At 38.6% G+C, this 13,294-nt stretch overlaps 1 protein-coding gene across 1 annotated transcript in view; it reads right to left on the reverse strand.

Moving 5' to 3' along the window:
- Positions 1-294: 294 nt before the first annotated feature.
- The window catches only part of REV3L (REV3-like, polymerase (DNA directed), zeta, catalytic subunit), a gene marked incomplete at its 5' end in the record, with an annotated part of 50,723 nt that continues 37,723 nt past the window's right edge, over positions 295-13,294 (reverse strand). Inside the window, 10 exons of the mRNA XM_010192233.1 lie at positions 295-610; positions 1,572-1,762; positions 2,522-2,659; positions 4,113-4,227; positions 5,242-5,351; positions 5,994-6,200; positions 7,086-7,194; positions 7,915-8,159; positions 11,104-11,245; positions 12,863-12,981. Coding sequence (XP_010190535.1) covers positions 295-610; positions 1,572-1,762; positions 2,522-2,659; positions 4,113-4,227; positions 5,242-5,351; positions 5,994-6,200; positions 7,086-7,194; positions 7,915-8,159; positions 11,104-11,245; positions 12,863-12,981 — 1,692 coding nt within the window. The remainder of the gene's footprint in view (positions 611-1,571; positions 1,763-2,521; positions 2,660-4,112; positions 4,228-5,241; positions 5,352-5,993; positions 6,201-7,085; positions 7,195-7,914; positions 8,160-11,103; positions 11,246-12,862; positions 12,982-13,294) is intronic.

Raw genomic sequence — 13,294 nt, forward strand, 5'->3', positions numbered from 1 at the left:
AGCGATTCTGTGATTCTGTGATCTGCTGTAGAGAGATTTAAATGGTGGTACAGCCAAGTAGATGCATATACAAGTACTTCTAAAAATACACAGCTATGGCAAAATAATCTTTTAAACTATGGAAGGGGTCAGAAAGAAGATGATGGTGTGATTGATCCTGCACAGAAGGGCTGGCAGAAAACATTTATTTACTAGGTGAAAAAAACCACACAGAAGATCTAAGAATCAGGTCTGCGTGTCTGGGCATCAAACACTGCCTTGTAAAATACCTTTGCTATTGCCTCATGGAAACCATTAGAAGTCACAATAAAACCAAACGCCATAGAGGCGCACTGCGTTTGTGTCCTGTTTCCAAACACCCACCCGCGGCAGCTCGTGGTACCAGCTGAAGACATCGATGCCGATAAGGGAGAAGACCCGAGCCAGGGGTGGCAGAATCTGTTTGGTGATGTAGTAGGTAGCGTTCAGACGCAGGTTGGGATCCTGCAGGACTTCAATGGGTCGCCTCACCAGCTGGATCAGGGGCAGCCCGGGCATGCCGTACACAATGACGTAGGGCACGCGCTCTCCAACTCGTGGTTCAGAGCGACGGTCATAGGCAAGCATTCTCCTGTTTAAAAACAGCCTTTATAATGCATCCAGGGGCAAATTCAGAGGTGTTTAATTTGCTTGTGAACTTCCCCAACTGATTATATGAGTAGCTCTTCAGACAACTGACGTCAGTGTCTATTATGAAGCGCAGGACCAAGTTGTTTTATATTTTATTTGCTTCACGATCAGACTCAAATTTTAGAACCTGGAACATGAGCCCTGTCATGGTTTAGAAAATGAAATTCTATGATTCAATCCCAGTAAAACCAGGACAGTCCTAAAGATATGTCCTGTTTCATGTCACTTGGGTTTGCATTGCAGTTTGCTTTCCAGTTACCCCTTTCTTAAAGAAGTATTTTAATAAAGAGCAGTCAGGGTACTAAAAAGAGCTCAAGTACCCAGAAAGCAAAGGACTAGTCACAGTTTGATGCAGGTATCAATCCAGGACTTGAATTTCATTTTACTGTAAAAGCATGGCTTATTTGAAGACATTTTATATTAAGCAAAGGGGCAAAATGTGCCAGCTCACATTATCTATTACTGATAAACAGTACCAACAAGATGAAGGACTAACTTTACGTGAGGCACTTTTTAAAAAATGAAAAATTATGCCTGGCAATGTATTTCACAGTACTGAGAGACATGGCTATTGCAGTTTTTAACATATCTAATATTTGTGAGTGATGGGCAATCTTGGCCTGCCAAGCCCTTGCACAAAACAAAAAGTGTCAGTGACAGCAGTGAGCACAGTGTTACAGCGCCCTGACAAGATTTTGCTCTTGAACATGTGTGGCCCTTCCAGAACTATGAAACGGCTTTGTAGGGCTGTCTGATGCCTGATCTCTCTTCACACGCAGAAGAAAGACAGAGCCAGCTGCTGCACCCATATCTGAAGGAGACATCTCACTGCCACCCGTAACCTGGCAGCACAAAGGTCAGGAGAAAAAATCTCTACGATCAGCACTTCATAATCTCATTACCTGGTGATTTCCAGGGCTGGTACACAGGATCCGGGTCTGTAAGCTGAGCTCCCTCTGTACTCTTTTGCAAAGATGAAGTCTTGCATGCTGGCTTTTCCTTCCAGCAACTTCATGCATTGATTCTGAACGTACTGTTTGATCTGACTTATGTCCCGTGTTTCAAATAGCAGCTTGATAGAACACTCAAGTATCTTTACAACCAAAGGAGAAAGGTGAGAAAAACACGTGTGTTTAACTAAAAACTAATTAATTCCAAATAATTCTGTAAATTATATGGAAATATTAGTATCAGAAAAAGTATCAGTTGTGAACTAGAAAGTTAACATGTCAACAGGTTGCATTCTCTTCCACTCAAAGACATCAATAAACACATTACTAGACAACTTTTCCTCAGTTTGACACATCTTTCATGACATAATCCATATTCCAGCACTGTTTCAAGAACTACAGAGGTTTTCCAGAGTATGAGAGAAGACATTTTTTCATCTAAAATATTGTGCCATGACTTTCTGAGAATCTCAACAAACAAAAGAATTGGGATTAAAAAGATAAATGGAAATAAATCCTCCTAAGTGGAAACCTTTCTTACTGGCATGAATTTATTTTGTCTTGATTAAGAACAAGAGCCTTTTACTCACTTCCAGTTAAAGTGAAATGGATCAAGGGTCTTCTAGAGAACTTACATGGGGCTGAGCGCTTTTTATGGGGTTTTTAGAGGCTAAGCGCTTTTTATGGGGTTTTTAGAGGCTGAAAGATAGTAGCCAAGATGGAAAGAGCAAGTCCTTGTAAAGCTGCAAGATCTTAATTCATCTTTCAAATGGCTCATACCAGAAAAACAGATGAAGTCTCAGACGACTCACAAGGACAAGAAACTCTGAGGAAGGACAAATATACTATGAAAACACAGAATACTATAGTTTCATTTAGGAAGAAATGCATGAGTATTTTACCTTGGAAACAGCAGGACAGGAGTCCCTTCGGACTGTCTCTATGCCTTTTGCATCAAAGACTGGGTCCTTCTGGTCCAGTGTTTCATACATGTAACCCACGTACCTCTTTTTAGTTTGCAGGACACATGGCAAGTAGACCTGGAAGGTTTAGAAAGAAAATAGCCCAATCTGTGATGTGTTGGGAATATAAAGTGGCTCTGAACATAGAGGGTTTCCAATCACTTTATATTTCACCTAGCTGTAAAGCTAAGCTACTTGAAGCTCAGATGAGAAGTGACACACGGTATAATCTGTTTCAAGTATCATTCCTTTTCTGGATTGCATCTGTCAGCATTTTTAATGTAACTGTATTATCTCTCTTTCTTAAAAACACAAATTAATTTTAAACATCAGAGAAGAAAACTTTCCCAGCAGAAGCAGTGAATTTGAATTTTGTAATTCCAAACTTGATCTAATTATGAGGTGCCTAAAGTCAGTTAGCACACTGATTTGGGGAAAGCATGCTTTTTAAATGCCTATGTTTGAAGAATGGCTTCCTCATGAATAAATTTTTAGGGTCACGGTCTTTTTCACTTGTTTCCTCCAACCTCTTCTTTCACTCTGCACATAGGTGTCCCTATTCTTGAAAAGATGCTTCAGCTTTGAGGCAATTTCCTCTTCCTGTGCTAGGAAGCTGCCCTAGGAGAATACTCAATATTTTGGCCCACAGGTGAGTAAGGGCACTTGAAGTTAAGCACATGGACATTTCTCAAGTACATACTTGCACCTAGTACTTTTCTCTGGATAATTACTCCTGCAGCGTAATGATACAGAATTGCCTCAAAGTGGGAAGGGTCCCTGTACATCAGCCAGTGAGGAAAAGTTGCCATGCCTTCCACAAGTATCCTGGCTTTTCTTGCTAATATTTTTCTACTGTATTTTCTATGAAAAACGGCAATTTGCTTACAACTACTGATTGAACCTGTTGCATCAGGTATGTCCTTTGAAAATATCTAGAGCACCTGAACTGATTGCCAATGACTTTCCAATGACAAACTTCCACCAAAATTAGTATCAGGTTGCCTTGCTATTCAATAAAAAGCTTACTGTCATTAAGGCTTCTTCTAAAAGCCTACTGAATGGATTTTTATCATTTTTCATTTCATATGTATCAGATGGACATATCCTGAAGTGTGCTAAGGCTGGCTGAAGAATAAATATTGGGCTTATCATTAACGCACTGGCATCACTTCAAGGATTTTCTCTACCAAGTTGCAGACCATGGTTTGATTGTATGTATATAATACAAAACTGAGGGAGGCATTTCCAAAAATTGGAGACAGGAATTTTAAATTGCCTGGTGCTGCCAGTGCAAAAGGCCACCAGGCATCCTGATGTGAAAACAGGAATATTTCATTTTGTTACTCGTGCTACAGTGCTCCTCTGACAAGGTCCCTGAGGGATTAAGAAGCTTGCAATATACCCACAGAAACAGTACAGCACACGACTGTTTATATCCTTATGCTACATTAGTGTCCAGAAAAATCTTTTATTTTCACTTTCTTTTTTTCCTTTTCAGATAACAACTTGAAGCAAAATATTTTCCTTTTACCTTTTCAAACTTCAGTTTAACAGGTTTGGGGTTTGTTGCTGTTACAGCTTCAGCAATTTCTTGACCAATCTTAAAAGACTGCTCCTTCGTGGCTCCTTTCAAGAGTACAAACATGCTGGGAGGAATCAGACATAGGAAATAAGCACAAATCTGTTCAACTTAGTTCCTGAAACTTAAAAGCTGTAGTTTCCTGGTGGCACGTCTGGGATGTTGTTATCAATTCTGTTCCCTTTCTTCAGCTAGAAAAGCCAAAACCCTGAGAAACTCCAGTGTTCAGTCTGAGGTCTGGAGTGCCCACGGCACAGTGAACGCTCTGACTCTGCTGAGGCAGGAAATGTGACTGCTCCCAGGCATGGCCAAACTCCAGTTCCCACGAGAGAACTGTAAAGAGCTCTGGGTAATCCCAGCAATAGGATTTTACTTCCTTTCTCCAACATTTTTTAAAATTTTGTTGTGAATCTACTATGAATTTAGTATCTTTGAATTGTCAAGTCTTTCATCAAGTCTGGCTGAAATCCGTCACTGGATTCACCAGATATTAAGGAAGGAAGGACAGCCACACAAGCTTTGCTTCCCCTGCCTGAAAAATTATTCAAGCCGAGCACGGCTGCTATTTAGATGAGAGACTGACCAAGAAAGGGGAGATATTTATTTGACGTATTTCAGACAGCCTAATCATATCTTCGTATGCTCTGGTGGCTGCTTCTGAACTCTATCCCCTTCTGAAGCTTAAAACAGTGTCTTCCTGTAAGTATCAATGTCCAGTGCCTACTATACCATAAATACTCTATTTTCTAGAATAAAATTGGCATCAGTAACAAGCACAAAGATACTGATTTGATAAGTAAGGCTTACACTAATTCACACCTGCAAAAATTATTTCTTACCCCTCTTTCTGTTGCACATAATTTTCAAAAGAAAACCCTCAAAGTGCTAAGAGTCCTAAAAGAAACTCCAAGAAAATAAATATTATTTACTTTCCATATTCTGCAAGACAGTGAACAACATCCCAAAGAGGGTCCACATACTCTTTAGTATCATAAATTCCCCTTGTTGAGACAAAAGAAAAATCTATCTACAATGAACTACTATGATTTCAAAACACGGTAAGAAGCAGATGACTGATTACCTGTCGGTATCACCATACACAACGTGAGCACCCCATTTTTTGGTATCGTTCACCAGTTTTATAGCACGCTCCAATGTTTCTCTGGCTTTGTGGACAATGCTATCTCCAACCTGCAAAGATAAAGAGAAACTGAAAATCTTTATTGTAATGCTAAACCTCATACTAGGCTCTTAGTAAACATAGTCTAACCTTGCTTGATCTGTTTATGAAAATTACTATAATGAGACAATGCATTTTGTTTCATAGTTTAAATGCACATAATATAAAAAAGGTTGCATACAATACCCCAAAATAGCAAGAATTAAAAGAAGAGCAATCATAAATTGTTAAGAATTAAAATAAAGGAAAATTTGGTTTAAACTTCTTTAGGCATATTAAAAGTGTAAGGAGCAAGATAAGATCGCTTAGGATCATTTTCTCTAGTTGTTGGATTCTGCTGGTTTCCTCTTTCATGAAAACTATGAAAAAGCTACAATGTTTTACTTTATTTCCACTATTAAAACTGTAATCCAATATTTGGTTCTACAGAAATGCCAGCTCCAAATGGTCTTTTATGGGAAGAAGAAAAGTAAGATTTTTTTTTTTTTAATCACAAATAAATCCCAAGTTGCTGATTTGCAGTGCTACAAATAAAAACATATTTTGTGAAGGTATTTAGATTACATTTGTTTCAAATAATAATACTGTGTTATCTGACTATCTTAATAGTGTCTTTTCCACATTTTTTCTGCATTTTTATCTGCAACCCTCACCTCAGTGCATGGCATTCTTCCAGAAAAATTAGCAGCAGTATAACCAAATGTAAAATTAGCTATAAATTTAAGACCCATCTGACGAGCTTCAAGCATTCGAGTTACAGCCTTGTCATGTTTATAAGCCTTCATTGACTGTTTCACCATGATCCTGGTCTTCAAGATTTCTTCTAGCATTCTTGGCAGCACACCCTTTCTTACTGAAGGCTGCCATAAAGGGAATAAAGAAAAAAAATATGTTAAAAAGCCTAACCTAAACAGTTAGGAGTAAAAGCAAAACCCAGAACCGTTAGATAATCACTGTTAAGAACACAAATTAATTAGCAAGATGCCCCAGGCACCAGCGGTTTGGCTCTTCCCACAGATATTACAAGCAACCCAGAATACAGGCAAAGCTCTTAAGGGCAGGGTAAATAGCTTTTTGTTCTTTGTTTCCATCAGCCCTGCTAATGCACTGTTTAGATAACCTTGTTAACTAAAATGGGACTTCAATATTTAACTGCTAATTCTCAAAATGTTAAACCCTACTGGAGTATTATATTCTTAAAATTTCTGCAAATATTCTTTACTTAAAGTTTTTGGTTTACATTACACCTATGTATGCTGCTGAATGGCTAATCATTCGCAGGAGCTCCAGGCCGTATTTATTAATTCATTACAAATCAGCCAGCAGTACACATAACGTAAAATGAGAACAACAGAAAGCAAGGCAAAGAGTTTCATCTCCTGGATCATGACTTTTTTTTTTTTTTTTAAGAAAAGCATTCTGCTATACAGGCAGGAGAAGAATGAAGTGTTACACACAGATAATTATTGTTTGATCCCCAAACTGCACAAGTAAAATACAGTTTAATTATAGATTAAATCAGCCTTCAGTATAAATGAAAGCATAAAGATGACATTTTATTTCCTGAGTTGCCAGAAGTTCAGCACTCTGACAAGTACCAAAAAACACTGGGAAATGAGACTGAACCTCCCCCCTTCTGTCTGCTCTTAATGCAGCAAAATATAAACTACTCTATCAATTTCATCTTAAGCTCCTCAGCCAACAGGAAGTGAAAATGCCTGTCACAGAGCACTGATATCAATTACCTTGACAAAAGCTACTCCGCTGGGTGACACAGTGATATCATGCCTAATCTGGTAAAGTAAGTCAGGAGGCACTCTGAGCGATGTACAGCCAAACTTGAATGCATCATATCTAATAAAGAGAAAAATTAAATATGAAGGCAATTCATTCATTTACAGCCCGATCAAGAAAAAGCATCAACTCACATTAAAATGCTGATAATGCCAGCAAGAATAGAATCACAAATAATCTCAGGGATAAACAAACGTACTATCATTTAAGATTTCTTAGCTACGTGCAAAAGGCTCTAGGAATGAATTAGTAATAAAGGGCTAAATTCCAACACATGCATAATTTATCAATTCTGTTCTGCATTAATGCATTATTTCCAAATGCTGAGTTAGTGGAGGGATGTACTCATACAGTAATCCCCTACGGAAACTGTGCATGTTTACCAAGTTTCACATTGCATATATTTAATTCCTACAAATTCAGAATTTCAAATCAGAAACTTGAAAACCTGATGGTGACACCGAGCAACCATTGCCTGCATCTCCCATTCTCCCAAATACTGTTTTATAAAGGTAATTATAATGAGCAATGAGATTTTTTTTTCCAATTAACAGAATTACTGTTCAGCTCAGTAAAAGATGCTACACAGAATGACTCATTGTATCTTTTAATTTTGAACAGTTAAGACCAGAATGAACTACAACTGTTAAAAGAGAACAACAATTTATTAACATACAGCATAGTAATACTAATCCACATTTGAATATATGCAGTGGATTTATGTATATATGCTAAAATCTCTATGTAATCAAAGTTAGTGAGAACAGAAAAGTAACTTACTTTCCTAAGTTTTCAACATGTCCCAGGCAGGTTGAAAAACAGTAGTTGTACGCTATCACGATGGAAGGATATAAGGACTGGAAATCTAACACGAGAACAGCGTTGCTGTAGAAGCGGGACTCTGGCTCCATTATTAAGGGAACGCATTGCAGGGCTTTCATTTGAGCTCGCTGCTGGACGCTGGGGGTCACAGGGATGTAATTCATTGGCTTTGCAACACGCAGCATCATAGACTCCACACGATACTGCAAAACAGTTTGGATATAATCATTATAACTGTAATTTCAAAAATGCAGAATAAACATGAGTGTAATAAAACTGTGTAAATACACACATTTCCCAAATTTAAAGTATGGACAACCAGTTTTGCAAAACCAATAGCCATGCTCTTACTTTTAATGTACACTTTCTATCAAACACAGTGGAACTTTTCCATGTGTTTCCTCATCGTTTAGCCCTAACGCTAATCACTGAAAATCAAGCACTTCTAATTTTATCTATGGAAAAAATAAACATCCAGCTCAAGTTAAAAAAATAAACACCCAACAAGCTGCAACAATATATATGGATGGGCACGCTGCAGTCAGTGAACGAGCATTTGCTTAACTGTATTTTTGTTAGATTTGCAGAACATAGACAAAAACAAAGTATAATATGCAGCTGATGACCATTTTCCATAGGAGTCTGCACAGCACTTTTATTTCAACATTTGGGAAAATAGACAAATGACCTGTGAGTTGTGTAAGTTGATAATTGTGCCTCCAAGCTTCTGACCATGAGAAGCAACTGGAATGTACATAGCAGCCCGAGAACCAAGGGAAGAATCGAAGTCAGCCCATTTCAAAAGTCTGCTGCTTTGCACTGGGTATCACGCTTTCCCACTGAAGATGCCACAAGTAATACAGCAAGCATAAAATAACAAAAAGTTTAAGAACTTTCATCTTGTTCTAGACATCACAAAATGTACTACGTGGAGGCAGCAGCATGATAAAAGACCAGCCCTATTTCTTTAAGTATTATTCAATGGTTTACTAAGGCTTTAAAAAACCCTGATAGCTAGGTATTCACTCTGTCCAGTCACAAAAAAACCCAACAAAATAGCTAAAAATTACATACATGGGTGGCAAAGGATTGAAAATCGCAAAATATCACAGAACAATCCTCTGTAATCCTAAGATCCTGTGCTTTGTAAGCAACCAAATCACTGTTCAAAAGCCTTCTGCCTGACACACTACACATTCAATCATTATAATGAATGAGTTAGGTATAATTTCTTTAATTCTGATGTTATAAATGAATTTACAGAACCAACAACTTTAACAAGATCCTGCCACCTTACCAACAGGTTGGAGTTTGAAAGTGTAGTTTTGCAAAAGCATAAGCTGCTTTGCTCTAACTGTACACTGATTTGTGTCCAGTGATGAGCTCAGACGTGTGATGAGGTGGTCAGGGACTGGATCTGGAAAGAGCTAGGTTGTTTTTTTCTAGTTTTCAGCTATTTCTTCAATCATCTGACTAATGATCCGTGTGGCTATGACCACCTCCTGTTAGATTTGTTTAGTCTACTACGGAGTATTCAAGATAGCTTAATAAAATAAAAGAAAAAAATCACCTTTAAAAAAGGTCTTGTAGAACTTAGATACAAAAATATGGAAAAGAATAACTTAAAATATTTGAAATCTGTTCTTTGTAATATTCCATTTTAACATCTTTTTCAGCTAAGAAGAAAAGGAATCTCTTCATAAAAGGTAGTGGTAATTCTTCTGAGTGAAAAAGGAATTATTTGAGGTGACTGGAAATTGTTGCAACTGCCATTTTTGTCATCTAGAAAGTTTCAATGGAAACAAAACATACGTGCACAGAAGGAGAGAGAAAAGAACAGTCAGGACAGAAAGCACAGCATGTTTCTGTTGCTCACTCCCACTCACAGCCATTTGAGAAATGACAGGCAGCACAGTCTTCGCAGGCTGCGATCACCACAGTTTAAGCACATCCATGCTGGCAGCATGCCAGTCCCTCCTCCCTGTCCCTAACTGTGCATTTCTCTTCCCTTGCTCAATCAGCGGTACTTTTCCGATAACATGCTAAACCAGACTAGGGAGCTAAACTGGCAAAAAGCTATTGAACGCCACCATGGTTCTGCTGACAGCACACCACCTCCCCAGATACAGGGCCAGTACCAGTACAAGCGACAAGAATCTGCACTGGGTCACAGTCAAAGGAAAAAAAGGTGGCAGCATTTTAAAATTAGGTTGAATTGTTAAGGAAGGGCAGCTTCAGACACTCCTGTTTCTGGCTGGCTTAAGACAATGCTGGTCTGCCTAGGACATTAGTTTTTAAGTTGTCTTTTGTCCACAGAAATTGGCAACGTAATCAATCTGGTTACCTCAGATAAATGTTTATAGCAGCAGAAAGAAGAGAGGAAGAAAGAATTATGGCAGGAAAGAAGATGACAACACAAGAGCGGACACACATGAGTTAGGAGTAGTTGTCTCATTTCAGGTGTTGTTCAGGGCCCACATGAAGCCACGGAAACAGTCCAGTTGGTCCCTCAGAACCTGGGCAAGGAAAGCCTTTGGCATTACTGGAGACTGCTGGGGTCTCAAAGAAAGAGGAGTGTAAACCTCACTCTGTCCTGCTTCCTTTCCTTCTGATGCTAGGATCAAAATAACAGAACCACAGGCATCTTGCGTGACACATGTACTTAATAAAGCCAGAGCCCTTACTGTCTTATCATCAAATCTCACCCAGAGGTCTGCTTCACAGGAAATGTCACTTAGAACACACTCAATGCAGCTTTGTCTGCCCTGGAAGAAACTAATCTCATCTTTCTAAACCACACTCCATTATATTTCTTAATGTTTTAAAAAGCATTAATTTCCAGACTCAGCTAAGTGTGAAAAATACCAGCTCAAAGGGCAAACTTAGTGCTCCCAAAGTCAGTAGAAGAGATTCACTGGCATGATAATATTTGGGGCACTCTATTTTTAACAGCTATTTTTAATCTCTGAGACTAGCCATTTAATCCATCATGACTTCTTTTGAATTGCCTTTCAATTTCCTGTTATGCAAAACAGTCTTCAGTGACCTTATGAAAATACACATACTGACTGAAAAGATACTGAAGAACTAAAACATTTCATAAAGACTCTTTTGCTTTAATGAAGTGCAAGGAAAACGAAATCTTACCTGGGAGCCTCTTGTTAATACATGTAAGAACTGAATGCCAAAAAGTCTCGCCATTTCACTTGTTCTGCCAATCAAATCCAGCTTGTCTAACAACTGCAGATTCCCACGGACCCGGCTAACATAGTAATCAACCATTTTCCATCTGTGAAAGTGAACACCTTGTTATAAGCATTCAGGAGAGTGCTGCTTTTTCTACTAAGAAAAATGTATTTTTATGATAGCTTGCTAAAAGCTAGCAAATAAAATTTCCCGTAGGACATCTTCATATGGTTCCTTCAAAAACGTGTCACACACAAACACACAGTTACGTCTTCTAAAGATAGGCACAGAACGTGTAACAGCAAACTACGGGCAAGGCATAGCTCAGTGACATAATATATCTTGTTTTCCTTACTACCCTAAAGGATTACTGAAACAGAAACTCACATCTTTCTTACTCTGTTTACATGGTTTTTTTTAAACCAAGTGGACTTTAGTGGAAACATCCTTCTGCGTTAAGAATACCTATCTCAGATACGTTCAAAAATTATGTTAAAATAAATTTATAATTTCAGCATTAAACCAAGTTTCTACCTAGTTGCAAAGTATTTAACTCTTACAGAAACTATACATATCACAGAATCACAGAACGTTAGGGATTGGAAGGGACCTCAAGAGATCATCTAGTCCAATCCCCCTGCCGGAGCAGGAACACCTAGATGAGGTTGCACAGGAAGGTGTCCAGGCGGGTTTTGAATGTCTCCAGAGAAGGAGACTCCACAACCTCTCTGGGCAGCCTGGTCCAGTGCTCTGTCACCCTCACTGAGAAGAAGTTTCTTCTCAAATTTAAGTGGAACCTCCTGTGTTCCAGCTTGTGCCCATTACCCCTTGTCCTATCATTGTTTGTCACCGAGAAGAGCCTGGCTCCATCCTCGTGACACTCACCCTTTAAATACTTATAAGCATGAATGAGGTCTCCCCTCAGTCTCCTCTTCTGCAAACTAAAGAGACCCAGCTCCCTCAGCCGCTCCTCATAAGGGAGATGCTCCACTCCCTCAATCATCTTTGTAGCCCTACGCTGGACTCTCTCCAGCAGTTCCCTGTCCTTCTTGAACTGAGGGGCCCAGAACTGGACACAATATTCCAGATGCGGTCTCACCAGGGCAGAGTAGAGGGGGAGGAGAACCTCTCTCGACCTACTAACCACCCCCCTCCTGATACACCCCAGGATGCCTGTCATGAATGACGTTCAGATTTATGAACTGTTCATATCACACACTACCAAATCACTCCAAGGAAGAGTGAATCCCAGTGCGATACATGTCATATAAAGGTATTTTTAAGCAGCTACAGTTACTGTCTGAACATCTCGCGTATTGTTTTGCACTATTTTTAAGCTGCTTGGTTGGCATGCACTGTGAAGTAAAACAGAAACTCGACAGTTCATTAGAAGTAATTCTGATGAACAGTATATACAAAAAAAGACCTTACAGAACTTCAAAATAATACATCTATTCAGATAAGTTGAAGCTGTAAGTGAAAATTTGTTTCTGTGTACTTTAAACAGAAAAATACACAAAGATGAAATATTGAGGGTACGACTATACAACAGCACACAGCACAAGAGCAGAGTAAACAGGCTCATGTTGCTGTATATAGACTGCTCTAGAACCTGAGCTAAATCAATTATGTCTTCCTATGCTGACTTTAGTTCATACCTATCCAATGTTAAGAATCTCGCCTTAAAAAGAACAAACAAAATGGATAAATAGATCATTACCTGTAAACATCTGCCTTATTATCAAACCAATCCGACAGAACTCGAAAAGTAAATAACGGAAAACGTTGATGAAGAACATGAAAGCCCACATTTTCAAAAGTGTAGTTCATTAGATTCACCTACAGAAACACAGAGGATGTGTTAACATGCATGTCTGTCACAGTCAAAGAAACCTCTACTTTTTAAAGATAGTAACACCTAAATTTATTAACTTTTTATTAGTGTTCTTTGTTGAAAAGATAAACATTCATACTTAGAAGTCCCCAACTATTTACAGGTCAGATAAGAATATGCCTCATCAACTGAAAAAAAAAATATGGAATTAAGTAGATCACAAAGATCAGGTCTGAATTTGGTCAGAACAAGATTTGTTAGGACTGAAGCATTTCACGATTACATGTACGGTCATAAACAGCAAAACAACGAGTAAGT

This window comes from Mesitornis unicolor, unplaced genomic scaffold (genome assembly GCF_000695765.1).
Source record: "Mesitornis unicolor isolate BGI_N332 unplaced genomic scaffold, ASM69576v1 scaffold48190, whole genome shotgun sequence".
NCBI lineage: Eukaryota > Metazoa > Chordata > Aves > Mesitornithiformes > Mesitornithidae > Mesitornis > Mesitornis unicolor.